This window comes from Sebastes fasciatus, chromosome 16 (assembly GCF_043250625.1).
Source record: "Sebastes fasciatus isolate fSebFas1 chromosome 16, fSebFas1.pri, whole genome shotgun sequence".
NCBI classification, from domain to species: Eukaryota; Metazoa; Chordata; class Actinopteri; order Perciformes; family Sebastidae; genus Sebastes; species Sebastes fasciatus.
This window is the reverse complement of record NC_133810.1, coordinates 4,048,354-4,063,052: the sequence shown is the minus strand read 5'-3', so window position 1 is coordinate 4,063,052 and position 14,699 is coordinate 4,048,354. Positions and strand designations below refer to the sequence as shown.

Genomic DNA, 14,699 nt, shown 5'->3' with positions numbered 1-14,699 from the left:
AATGGCTCATTTCAGAGATAAACTCTCCTACTTAACGCTGTGCTTTTCTCTGCATAATCAACTTACACAGATCACTTAAATTAGCTTTTCTGGTCCTCCTCAGGCAAATCTGAATCCTGAGATTTATTTTGAAAATTATCTTACAAGATTGACTGAATTACAGATTTATTTATTTTTTTCCAGTGCTTTTCTTCAAATTCAAAATGTTTTTTCTGGGCGATGCACGCTTGCTCCTACTTAGCTGACGGCATGTGTAGCTCTACAGGTTTGGGTATTGAGACATACACATGGTCTCCGTCTCTCTCTAGGCAGCTCCTGTATGTTTAAATATTCAAACACAAGCTGTGCCCCATATTCATAATACATATTTCTCAGCTGTTTATGTCGTATGAAGTTTGTGTTAACTCCAGCAAAGTGACAAATAAAAAAATTAAAAACATTTGTGTCTCTTTGTGAAGTTTAAGGGGAAACAATTTCAACTCATAGATATCACCATGAAACTTCCCCAGCTGGTTTATTACATTAAGAAAATTAGTTTTTTTGAAATACCATGCTTAAATATGCAAATGAGACATTTCCTAATGCCAACATTTGGTGACTTTAGGAGCAATCTACAGACGCAATAGACAATGTGAAGTTAAATAAACACCTACATGTGTCTTTTGGATGTTTTTCTTTCACTAGTCTGAAAAAAGACCTGTCATGGAAGCAAAATAGCCCAAAATTTCAACACAAACACCGGACTTTCAACTGAGAATCCGGTTGTTCGAGACAAGTGTTTTGTTGTGTAAGTTACATTGATGACGATTATCACGTATTTTGTTGTGTAACGGTTGTCACGTGATGTCTATTACACTCTTCGACGCAATATCAGGTTGCTGAATTGACCCAGAATCAAAAGCACGATCACTTTTCTCAACAGCGTCAGGCTGTTCTTATACACTGCACTGAGGAATAACTTTTCGTAATATGTCATGTGAACCATTGTACGAGGATACGTTGACAGCGTCATCTTCCACCCGACGTTTGAGCTCTGTTGTTGGATGTTTGTTACCCAAATGCACCTTGGAAGTCGAGGTTAACTTCTCAGACTTTCTGCTTTTTATCAAAGATAGTTGTTTATCTACTAACGATTCCCATAGAAGCTGTGGAAGTGCTTAAAATGGGAGTTATTGTCTATAGAGAAAAATTAATGTGACATTTACTTACGGAACCAAGGGGCTCCCATCACTTCACCAACTCTCTAGTCTCTCGATGTGCATCTCTCCATGGTGCTTAAATAAAACCCCAAACGTACTGTATGACCATTCCGAGTGTCAAACCACTTGTTACACTCTCAGAAATCCATCTCTTTTGTTTCTTAAGTACCTCCTAATACCATATAAAAGCCGGCTCAATCTGTACACTTGTAACAAAAAGACAAAGGTATGTTTCCCACTCAAGGCCTGAGGCTGAATCGATGCTTATGGTAGAAGATTAACTGTGTTTAATTGCGAACTCCGAACTGTACTCGCAGCATTGATTCACATTGCTTCTGAGAGAGAGAAATAGAGAGAGAGAGGAATCCACTTTGCAAGGAATTAAGAGAAGAAAAAAAAGACAGAGTTGAACTAGAGTGCTGCAGTGTGTGTGTGTGTGTGTGTGTGTGTGTGTGTGTGTGTGTGTTTGTGTGTGGCCTTGAGCTGAAACACAGCAGATGTTCTAAGCAAACATCCCCTAACAGATCAGCAGCATCAGCATAGATTCATAGGACCTACCTGAGCGAGCAGCATCTCTCCTCATCGCTTCGTAGTCGTGCCAGTCTGTTCGCCGCACGCCATCCAGTCCCACCTGAGCGACCTTCCGCATCTGGTTCAACCCCTGCAAGAGCACAGAGAAGAAAATACAATCCATTAAGACTTACATTGTGTTTTTTCAGCTGGAATATAGGAATCTATATAGTCTATTCAAGAACTGAATTGGCAGTAACATGCCTGAATAAAAGATACAGCTCAATCTTTCGACAAACGCACACACTAGTATAGAAACAGACTTTATATCTACTTCAGGCCAAAATCTGTATGAGTTTTATTTGTCTTCCTAAAGTGTGCTGCTGGCAACTGGAGGTTAACACAAAGGCGGAAAAAAATCTGTTTTTATTTGTATGAGGCCTAAAAAATGGCATTCATTTCACTGCTGTAACACACATACAGTACACACACATACAGTACACACACATACAGTACACACTCTCATCACCATAAGCTATTATTCTCTACTCAGCATTAAAATGCAAAAGCAGCCGTTTATGAAATTCTCTCTGCTTTAGAAATGACTTTCGGTGACTGTGAAGATATTACGGGATCACGGCACAATGATAAATCAATTAGCTCCATGGGAGGATGCAATTAGTGAAATGTTGTTAATACAAACGACACGTCTGACTGCATGGAATACTATTAACCAGGCTGTTAGCTGATACCACAGTACAGTCAAACAAGCCACTATGGGAGTGTGTGTGTGTGTTCATGTGAGTGAAAAGTGCCCTACAGCAGCTGCTTAATTTGTGCATTGCATTGTGGGATAATAGCGTACATAAATAGCAAATTCAGAAATAAAGCATTCATAGTATGCATACATAATTGTGTCACTTTTACAGCATGAATACCAAGATAAATAGATAGACATTACAAGGACATTCAGAACACATTTCAGCCTAAATGTGTGTCATTTGTATGCTTCTTTTCGCATGTCATTTTTACGCTTTGCAACAAAACTACGGTAATGGCCAAAGTTAGGTTTAGGCAACAAAACCACTTAGTTAGATTAGAAAAACATCATAAGTGGGCTTAAAATAAGTATGTAAACTAGGTAAAACACGTACGGAAAACGCCACAAACGTCACTAACTTCAAAAACACTTTGGAACAAGAACACCAGTCTCCTGGTTGAAAGTGCTGTGTTTGTTGGACCCACCCAACATAACCAGTCTTTCTCGCTTTTTATTCTGTGTCTCCATCAAGCTGAACATTAATAAAACCGGACTTACGAATGAGAATAACAATGCACAGAATGCAACCAAATGAAGACAATCTATTCATATATAAGTATGAAAGATAAAATGTAATTTTATGCAAAAAAACAACAACATGAAACTTCTCTTAGCTACAGCAGAGTTTGAGAGGCAGCGAGAGGTTTGACAGACAGTTTTGACGGACAAACTGGATTTAAAGCACCAGAGCTTGCATTTAAAAACACAGAGCATCAACAACGCAGCCATTTAAGTTTAATTAATTGTGGAAAATCAGCATTCTGATTGTTCGGCGCCACCTCTTTTAAGAATAATTAGCGGCTAATTATTCTGATTGATGGTGTTAGCGATGTGATGCATTCTGAATGATTTGTAAGAGGTGGTCATTGAACTGGAGCAGCCACCACTCCCATTCTGTAAAACAGTATCTCACAATTCCAAACCCCTCTCTCCTCTTTTTGATTCATATTTCCTCTCAGTGTGTCACACCATAGGATCTGACACGAAGCCAGAGTCCATCTGTGTGTTTCCTACTAAAAAGAAGCGACTGTGCCAGCAGATGTGGAGGACGTTGCAGAGAGCAAACAACCAGAGGAATCTAACTCCCAGAAAAGCTGTCCTAATCACTCAACAGTAATATGCAGGAAATGAAACTGGACACCACATTAACCCAGCGTTCTAGTGGAACATCCAGTTCCTTCCCCACCATAGAGGCGCATTCATTTCCACTCAATTCATTTCAGTTCAATTGAATTCAGTTCAGTTTGAATTTAGCGTCATCCTGCATCACACCAGTGCATAGATAAAGGGAGTACCTTTTCTCTTGAGGTTACAGTGAAAACTAGTCGATGAATAACCAAAACATAGAGTGCAATAAGCAATAGTATATTACAGTTTGAACATACTAGTGCAAGGTTGCAGTGGTGTTTCATATTCTGCTATATTAAATTTTGGTGTCAGTCCCTCAGAAGTCGAAGGGCTACAAGTTTTTTTCGAGAGCCGCCTTTTTGCACCAAAGTTCAACAATCATTCAAGGAAAAAATCCACTGCAGAGGAGCCAAAGATGTATTTCTACACCCACGGTGAGGCCAACAGGCAAGGATGTCATGCAGCTGTAAGCCAAGTAAACTGTGCTTCTTATTTTTGGTCATCTATTCATTGCTGTTCTAGAGGAAATTATTTTTGCAGCAAGGTGAAAAAGTACATAAAAACGGCAGGAAATAAGACTACGGGGAAAATGAACCCGATGACACAGAACCACAACTCTGCAGCTCTACAGAGCCTTTTTTTATTATTTCTTTTAGCCCATTGCTTTGGTTTTACAGCACTTTTCAGTCTCAGCACTCTTATCAACATCATTTCCAGGAGGAAACAAGCTCTGATACACCGACACGCTCTCACTCACAACTCGTCAAATACAGCAGCTTGGTCATTGGTACCTATATGCTTCAAACTATGACGCTCTAGCGTCGGTTTTGGACATGTCAGGGACGGTGTTTCAGTTTCCACTTGTTACATGCATAGTGTCTTTTCAAAATAAACTTCCAACGTGTGTTTACCTCGTTTTTAGTTTTACTTGTGCAGCAAAACTACTTGGTTAAATTTAGGCACCAAAACTACTTGGTTAGGTTTAGGTACCAAAACAACTTGGTTAGGTTTAGGTACCAAAACAACTTGGTTAGGTTTAGGCAACAAAACTACTTGGTTAGGTTTAGGCAACAAAACTACTTGGTTAGAATTAGGCAACGAAACTACTTGGTTAGGTTTAGGCACCAAAACTACTTGGTTAGAATTAGGCAACAAAACTACATGGTTAGGTTTAGGCAACAAAACTACTTGGTTAGGTTTAGGCAACAAAACTACTTGGTTAGGTTTAGGCAACAAAACTACATGATTAGGATTAGGCAACAAAACTACTTGGTTAGGTTTAGGCAACAAAGCTACTTGGTTAGGTTTAGGCACCAAAACTACTTGGTTAGAATTACGCAACAAAACTACATGGTTAGGTTTAGGCAACAAAACTACTTGGTTAGGTTTAGGCAACAACAACTACTTGTTAGGTTTAGGCAACAAAGCTACTTTGTTAGGTTTACAGCCAAGCACTGTTGTTGGAGAGCAGGTTGAACTTGTAGTCTATCTTCATGTGATTAAAAGCTTGAGTGTGCAGATGGCGTCATGAGCATTGGCAGAAAAACAGCTTGGTTAGGTTTAGGGAAAGATCCTTGGAGTTGTGTTAGAGTGGGACTATGTTTGTTACGTAACTGGCGTTAGTTAAGTACGGAAGTTACGTAACAAAAGTTGATTTGGTTTCACACGACTTTCTCGCTCTTTATACAAAGTTGGTTGCTCTGCCTGTCTAATAATTACGCAGATGGGTTTACATTGGAGTGACATGACTCCAGTAATGTGACTGTTTACCAATATTTTTGACCATATTAATTTATGACCCAGTGATATGGTGGTCACTTTGTATCTGTCAGCTTGTTCTAATATATTTCTGCTCCCCTTGTGGCCAATCAGTTATGGCAGCTTTAAAAATCAATTACGAAATTCCCTTCACTAATAGAAACACCTCCTCACCAAAGCTGGGCAGCGTTCAACTCAGATTGGGAGGAAGCTTGCAAAGCCACATTGGGTCAATTCCAATTGTCACTAGTTTGGTCTCAATGGGAAATTAATTCCAACATAACACCAGTAATTTGATTCTAAACATGCAGAAATTAGGCAGTCAATCTATTGTTCAAAAGATACAAGCAAGCCTTTCAGCAAGCCTAACCACCATTTATCTTCTGTCTCACAGTGCCTCACTAAACAAAACCCCCAGGGTTGCCTGACCCTTTCTCATCCACTCCAACACTTGATAAAAGATCCAATTCAACTGGCGAGGCAGGTGGGGTAGGATTTCAAATAAAGGAGTGAATCTACACTGCTGCGTGTCACCAATACCCACCTCATAAAAGCTGGTGTAAGTGGCATTGTACAAAGAGGAACAGTAAACACAGTCATCGTTATTCTACTGGTTGTGTTGCTTCCTCTGCCTCCCTGCTGTGTGCTCTGCTGATACTTTCGTAATGGCCATCATCACAGGGACGAGGCTCCACGCTGCCACAAACAAATTTCTGCCGCGGGCGCTTTTTCTTCTCCATCTATATTCAAGGTGCAGCATAAACTAGCTAATAGGGCATGACAGGAGCGACACCGGAAAACCATGCAGCCCATGTTTTATCACCATCAACTCTTCAATCATTAATTACAAAACATAATGTCCGATAAGTGACAGACTGCGATGGAAATTCATACGTTATCAACGAAAACATTCAGCTGACAGCCAAGAGAGAGAGAGAAAGAGGGAAGTGGCCAATTTCACCTGCTTGAATGATCACTAATTAACTTCCATGTAGCCTTTTAAAGGTCTATTCATCCATTCATCTAATGTCTGTCGCTTACAAAGTATCTGTCCTTGGGTTGGGAGAAACATAAGTTCCACTTTGAAGTGTTTTTATGGACTCTATTTTCACAATGCAGTACATCATCCCCCCAGACAATGATTGTACAATCATAGCTTATCTTCTTTTTTTAGTTGTTTAGGGTGAGGGTTAGGGTTCCAAAATTGTTGAAGATAGCAGTTAACCATACAAGTTTCTACTGGTAGCAATTGTGAAACTAGTTGGTACAGTAACAAGGAAACCGGATTCACAAAAGTGTAGACTTATCTGTCAAACGAGTGCATTACGTAGCAGCACATTAGCTCCAGACAGCTAGTATAGAGGCTACAGTGACAGTTGTTGGTAGAGCTGCAACGATTAATCGATTAGTTGACAACTATTAAATTAATCGGCAACTATCTTGATAATCGATTTATCAGTTTGAGTAATATTTTAAGAAAGAAAAAGTCAAAATTCTCTGATTCCAGCTTCTTAATTGTGAATGTTTTCTGTTTTTTGTTTACTCCTCTATGACAGTAAACTGAAAATCCTTGAGTTGTGGACAAAACAAGACATTTGAGGACGACATCTTTCCTAATTTTCTGATATGTTATAGACCAAAGAATTATTTGATCAATCGAGAAAATAATCAACAATGAAAATAATAGTTAGTTGCAGCCCTAGTCGTTGGCGTAGAAATGAGAAGCCTGCTTTAGTTTACTTTAGTGGAAAATCAAAGACCCATTGTGTCAAAACTTACAAAGAATTGTGAGTGATAAATCTGCCCCCTGGTATCAATTTAAACTGCATTTGTGCCATTGCAGAATGGAAAGCTAAGTGAATATTCAGTTGTTGAGGAATATGAAAGATCTACCCCGTTGCACCTTTTTCAACTCTTCTCCTTTGTAAATTGTTCTACATTACTTCTTATTCTTGACATATCCGCTAACTACATTGTGCCATCTCCCACCGGTTTCTGAAAATGTCTTACACGTCACACCTGACCAGACTTGAAAAGGTCTTCGGCACCTCAAAAAAGCTAATGAAAACTGCACCACAATGAGCGGAAATGCCACGGTGACCTCCGAGGCATCGCCTTTTTTCTGCAAAGAGTTGCCCCGTCATCATGCTTTGTGGCAGTGGCTTTATTCTTCAGTGGATGTATTATGGCACAGGGGAGAACCTTTTCTCCTGAGAGATAAGTGACAGCAAAATCAGAAGAAAATGCCAGCGACCTCTGAGGTCTCACATGTACCTTTTAAACTTTCTATCAAAGCCAGCTCTCCTCTCAGTTGCTTAATTTTGCACAAAGTTGTCTTGTATGAGTCAGACATGGCATTAACATTAATATATAATAGTTAATCCCATGCCTGAGATGGGTCTAGTACCCTGTAGGAAGACCTGCAAACTGTAGTATGTATATTATATTCACACTAATGGGACGGTAAAGTCGGTCAGATTATAATAGTGTGATAGATTTAAATTGAATTTGGTAACAGCATTCATTATCCCAGGACTTGATGACCCCATGAAATGTAATGACTTTGGTGTGATGTAATCTAGCCCCAGCAAGAGGTAAAAATATTCACTTGATCAACACTTTGGTTCATTAATTTAAGCGAATTTCATGTGAATTTGGAAATCGGTTTTAATTATATAACCTGACCTGCCAGATGGTTTGTCACACAGAACCATCCTCTGCCCTCGTGGAGTTCAAGTTGAGGAATATTGTGACACTGTTGCACAGCAATTGATAGAATGAAAGAAAACAGCAATGTTTCAGATTTTACTTTATTCCCTAAGCTTTTTATATGATAGCAGCTGATGGCTCAAAATCAATATCAGCCCCAATAGTTGTTGCACTTCTGCAAGGCATCGTTGCTTTCTTACAACAGACAACACTTTGCTCGGTTTCAGCTTCTTTCAGGTCTGTTGTGCTGAACAAAGACGTGGAGTGAACAAGGAGAGATTGAGGACTACTATTGGACCGCCTTTGTTTGGCGTGGGGGGAAAAGCTGGTATTACCAGCAGTGCAATGTGTCTGATAAGAACAGAGCTGCCCATTCTACCCTGAGGAGGACGGATCAGACCACCTTGGGTCAATACTTCCCTTTTCTGTTTCCTCTCCAGAAAAAAAGAAGCTTTTCAGTTCTTTTTTTCCACCCCTTCCTGTTGTGTCAGATCACAGACAGATCCGCCTCGACCCCCAGAGACACAATTACCTGTCTTTCCTATTCCACCTCACCCTCTGCTCCTCCTCCTCCACCTCCAGTCACTTCACAGGCAAGTCGATCCGTGCTGGAGGCTCACAAATCCCCCGTTACCACCTCTAAGAACATGAGACTTCTTGCATTCACTACTCCTGTTTCAGTTCAGTGAGAGGCCAGGCCTTTGAATAAGACCTTTGACTGTCCATTCATAAGTCATAACGCTGGCTAAAAAGAGCAACAGTATCACCCCACTTGAGTCGTGAGAAACACCATTAAAAAATAGCCGTTTATGCTTTAAAACATTCAGCCCTGTTTTGATACAAATGCAAATGTCTATAGGCATCCGCTGTCTGAGCCAGACACGAGCTTAAGGCAGAGGACCTCCAGGCGGAGGCCCTGCAGCGCAGCACTCAAAACCCCCTCAAAGAGATGCTCAGCGAGGCCACAGCACAGTCCGTTATCTCCCAAAAGGAGTCATTATCCAGAGTCCCGCTGAGCGGGAGAGAGCAGGAAGAGGACCAGAGCGATGCCAGGACTCGTGGAGTCCTCCGCCTCCCGCGGTCTCACGCTTTCTGCTGATGGATTGTGATGTGAACGCTGGTCTTACAAAATGCTTAAATCACCAGCACGGCAAAATCCAGATGTAGGCTCCCTAAATCAAAGTAAAGATCAAGTTAATGATGAAGACGGGGGACACAAGAACATGGGATTCTGCAAATAGGCGTGTTCACACACAGTGCACCAAGAGCAATGAACAGCAGCACCAAAGCGTTTTTTACAAAAGGTGCTGCACTCTGTGGTTTTTAGAGCGCGGTGTTTCCAGAGAAAAAAAATCTGAAAATGTCACATCAAGCACCTTTTTCTCAGCCCGTCAGTCATGACAAAGGAGGTGGTTTCATTTTTTGTTACACAAAAAGGACAAATGAAGATGTTTTAGTCAAAGATGAAAAGAAAGACAACAAAAAAAAAATGGAAATGGAAATGGGAGCAAATCCTGCAGCCAGGTTCCAACATTGTGTGGAAAGCCTGAAACCAGAAGAGAGAAGGCTCTGCAGCAACAACAACAACAGCAAAAAAAGAATGAACACACTAAGAGAACAGATATACAGTCAGGTGTGTACGTGCACAGATACAAAAAAAGCACCTGAGTGTAAACTGTACAACTGTACACAAACACCTTCAGCTAAAAGCATTCCTGCTATCAGCCGACTACAGAGGCTCTTCCAAACAGCTTAAAGGATATTAATAAAAAACTGTTGGCGGATACAGCCGGGAAACATGCAGATATCTGAATTTAAACTAATAAAACTCTTAAGTGCATACACTAAGGCTGCCTTGGCTGAGCAAACTCAAAGCTGCAGGAGTTTATTTTTTGTTTCCCAAGGTACTCTGAGGTATTTCAGGAAGGAGAGAGAGAGACTGTGGAGGTTTTTTGGAAGTCATTTTCCAATACATCAGACCAGCATATATGAGTATTTCGCAAAAAGTCAAGGCCACGCCCCCTTTTGGGGGAAAGAAAACCGAATCTCCCATAGGCTTCAATGCAATTTCACGTATGTTTGTAATTTTGACAAGTTCATATCATCATTCATCTCTTGTTTAACATTAATAATAATTTGCAATCCTGCCTGTATCTGAGCGTTCGTGATACCTTAATAAAGGAAGGTTGATCTTCCCCCGTCCAACACAGTGGCCGAATATTGCTCATCCAAGCATCTTTACATATTTGATTGATATTTGATTTGGTGTGGCCATAGGTGACGTATTGCCGGTCTGATGTATACTTTGAGGGACACACAAAATTCCATCCTCCTCCATTGTACTGGGATGACTGCAGATGTTTCAGAGACGCATATCTCAAAACCTTGGCACATGAAACTGAAAATATCTGAGTGGCCAGACAACACCCACAGGGTGAGTTAGAAAATACATTTTTAGTATTTTGGGTGAAACGACCCTTAGGGAGGGGAAAAAGCATTTTAAGCACCCTTGCACAGGATTTTGACTTGGCCATAAAGGAACACACAAAAACACATCACGAGCTTTAAGCCTGGTGTGAGGCAGCCGCTGGGGGGGGGTTCAGTGGTAATTTACAGCTGTGTTGGTTCTGCCTCCACTGGCTCCAGTCCAGACCCATCTGAGCTGTTCAAATAAGCTCCTTATTATCATGTCTGAGGGAGAGGAAGGCAGGGGAATAACAGCACAGAAATACTGTATGGTGGCCATTAAGTGCTGAGCCGTGGTGCTGCCAGCTCAAAGAGAAGCTCTCGGTCCCGTTCCGGTTAGAGGCGAAGGCGAGGTAGCAGTTTAGTGAACGGTAGCTGCACAAGAGGAAGTTTATATTTTTTCACATCATAGTGGAATTATATCATGACAACAAATGCAAATGTCTGAAAGAGATTGGGGTGGAAGTTTGAAAAAGTGTGAAACTTAACAAGGGAAACTGAGGTTCATGTGACCTATTTTGTGGTTTAGGTGTGAGGACTTGGTGCTTGACCTCACATAATGCAGTGGTGCAGTGCAAATTAGCGGTCAAGATACACAACAGAATCTGCAGCGTGATGTTGTCATTAGAGGCAGAGCCCTGTACTAGTTAAAAAGGCCACCACAAACCGTTTGTCTTCATCAGAGTCATGTTTTTAGAGCTACAAAGCTTTAAAGTCATACTTCACCCACTTTACTATTTACTTCTTGCATGCCTCTACGGCGAATGGAGAATAAAAAAAATGGAGAAAAGTCTTGATGAACTGAAGTAAATGCAGGCCGCGTTAAATCGTACTATTATGTGATTAAGTGTTTTAAAGGTCCAGTGTGTAGGATCTGGCGGTATCTAGCGGTGAGGTGTGGAGATTGCAACCAACTGAAGCCTCTCCCGTGTGCCAAGCGTGTTGGAGAGGCACGGTGGCCGACATGAAAACCCTCTATAGAGCCATGTGGATCAGAGCCAGTGATGAGTGTGATTGTACATGTGAAGTGAGTGGTGAAGCAAGAGAGAGAGCGATGGCGACGAGAGCGAGTAACGTTATGTTACTGTGTGAAACATGGCGGACTCCGTGAAGAGGACCCACTCCCTATGTAGATATAAACAGCTTATTCTAAGATAACAGAAACAAGACAACTCTTATAATCAGGTGATTATACGCTAAAGAAAACATACCTATTAATAGTATATTCCATTTTTGCCAATAAATCCCCCTAAATGTTACACACTGGTCCTTTTAAATAACGATGTTTTAGCAAAGAAGCTCGAAGATGTTTTATTTATTATTACTTTTTTTTTGGAGGAATCTGAGAAAAACAAAGTTTTCTTCAAGAATTCAAGGTAACACAGGGTGAGTATTTGATACACAAAGGGTCCTTTTGTGGGTGAAGTATTCCTTTAAGTCACCAGACAGGCAGCAGCAGCAGCCCTGCATTCTTCTCTCTGTGTGAATGCCTCTCCGTCAGCAGAATGAAGACAACAGATGGGTAACTCGTCTCTGCTTGTTGCGTCTGAGCTGGTCACCGTTCAACAGGAGGCTACTAACAGATGTGACTCACCTACCTCTCCTCCCAGCATCCCTCCAGACTGTACACCCCCCCATCCAACGCTCTGCTGGGCCTGAGTCACACTGGAGCCTCCTTCCCTCTACTACACTGATCAATGCTCAGTACGGTTAAGAGGCACAATTACAAAACACAAAGAGCTGTCAGAGTGCTGCTGGAAGGTATTTAGCCACCCTGGTGTGTACACTGCAGGGCAAGTTACCCCCAAGGCCAATTTAGTTTTTAAATAACAGATAGCAGCTTTTGCTTCTTCACTTTATACCTCGTATCACAGTAAAATGTGGAAAAAATCACACATTGATAATCTAATAATAAAATGGAAACTCAGCTCACACACAGAATACATAAGATGCTGCTGCTTGGCTCTGTCTGGGTAAACATTCAACCGTTTCACGCTTCTGGATACAACTTCATCACAGACAGTTTGTGTTCAACATGCTCTACAATGAGTGCTTTTCATTCAGCTAATTATTCCCCCTCCCAGTTTCGCTCCTTCGTCCTCCAGCCCGACCCGCAAACCAATTGAGGTCCACTTATCATCGAGGATGTTTCAACTATGCAAGTCCTTGAATGCATCTCGCAGGAGATGAGGAACGAGGAGGCTTCAGATGGTTGGTTTAGTGACTGGGCTGATCTGATGGGACAATAAAACAAATATCAAAGAGTATAGAAGCAAAGAGGCGAAACTCTGGGGCTTTTTTTACAATGGCCGCCATTTTGGACTGTAAACGCCAATAAGTCCATATATTGTCTGTATTTCATCACATTTATTATCTTCTAATACACCCATATGCTGTAAAGCCTGTACCGTGGTGGATGTATTAACGTCTCTGTTCTCAAACAACCGGCTGTCGGCCAGTAGCTAGTAGTGCTAGTAGAATGACATCAACAGAATTTAATGGAATTGTAGGCTTTTTACTAACACGCAGGATCAAAAGCACAGGGCACATCCTCTTATACATCCATGGTTTGTGGTCTATTGGACATCTGTTTTGGAGGTCCTTCGCATGAAAGGTTTGAGATTGCTCTCAAAATCTGTGTGCTGGATTTTTCTAACTTCCATTTATGTCCATCGTTCATTTTAGGCTTTCTGGGAAGCGGCAAAAAAGTGCAATAATTAAATAAGTAAGTAAGTAAATAGTTATAATAGTATGCATTTTTATAATATTTTTATTTTTCAACACATTAAAATTATGACAATAGAATAGAAATCATTTTGTTTTACTTTTGTAGCTCTGCTGCTGGGCGCTGGCGTTGCAATGGAACGTGTAATTGACTTTCACTCCTTAGCAATATGCGTTCTTTGACTGTATATACACACTCACTGGCCACTTTATTAGGTACACCTGTTCAACTGCTCATTAACGCGAATATCGAATCAGCCATTCACGTTGCCGCAACTCAGTGCAAGCACATGGACATGGTCAAGACGATCTGCTGAAGTTCAAACCAACATCAGAATGGGGAAGAAAGCTGATTTATGTGCGTCTGAACTGGGCATGGTTGTTGGTGCCAGATGGGTAGAAACTGCTGATCTACTGGGTGTTCACGCAAGAGAGAATATCCAGTGAGCAGCAGTTCTTTGGGTTTAAAATGCCTTGTCGATGACAGAGGTCAGAGGAGAATGGCAAGACTGTTCCAAAACAGTGAACAGATCTATAATCAGCACTGGAACGGCAGTCAGTACTTACTTATTTCAACACATTTTAGGTCAGTACAGCCTCATGATTCATTGCAATCTCCTCAAAATGACGCTGGACTGAGCGAGGATGCCTCGGTTAGTAAATACATCTCCTCCGTAATCCACAGAACACATTTCTGTAGCCAGTAAGTCCAAAGAAAACTGTTCATAGTGAGTTGCAACTGCACTTTCAATCTCCACAGGGCAGCTTTGTGTCAGGCAGTCATGCTCTCTCCAACCTCAACGCTGCTGCTGCTACAGTGCGCTGCCCTAAAAGGATTACTCAAAGAATGTATATTTTCATTATAAAATACTAACTGAAAAGTATGAAGCCTGGCCCTTTGCAGAGGTCAGCAGCTGCTGTCAAACAATTGTTGCTTCCACGATACATTTTAATACTTTTGGCCGAGCTTCAGAGCTATATGTGGAGATGATGTATTCAGAAACGATGGAGAAACTATACATTTAAGAACATACTGAGTGAGCGTATGGTCCGTGGGTCAGAGTGGATTAAGCTGCAGGAGTGCTTTGAGAGGATTTAATGGATGTTTGGATACTTTTTGACACTAGTTTGGCCTGACTGAGTGTCGACGTTGGGATGCACTGTGAATCCAAGCTACTGCTGTAGTTTTCCTTGAAGGAGCAAGAAAAAACTGCAAATTCATGAAACTAAAATGCTCCAGGGCAAACAGCAGAAAACCAGTAACACCACCGCAGAAGAGCCGTCTTCTCCTCCTCTCTGGGTAAATAAATCTTTTAAAAAAACAATATGTATGAATGTTATTCATTTATATTCTATTTTATCTAACACATCAGAGGGTGAGATTG

General features: G+C 41.1%; 1 protein-coding gene across 1 annotated transcript in view; it reads right to left on the bottom strand.

Moving 5' to 3' along the window:
- Nucleotides 1–14,699, bottom strand: part of LOC141752999 (polypeptide N-acetylgalactosaminyltransferase 10-like) — a 64,930-nt gene that overhangs the window by 46,418 nt on the left and 3,813 nt on the right. The window contains 1 exon segment of the mRNA XM_074611297.1: nt 1,758–1,860. Coding sequence (XP_074467398.1) covers nt 1,758–1,860 — 103 coding nt within the window.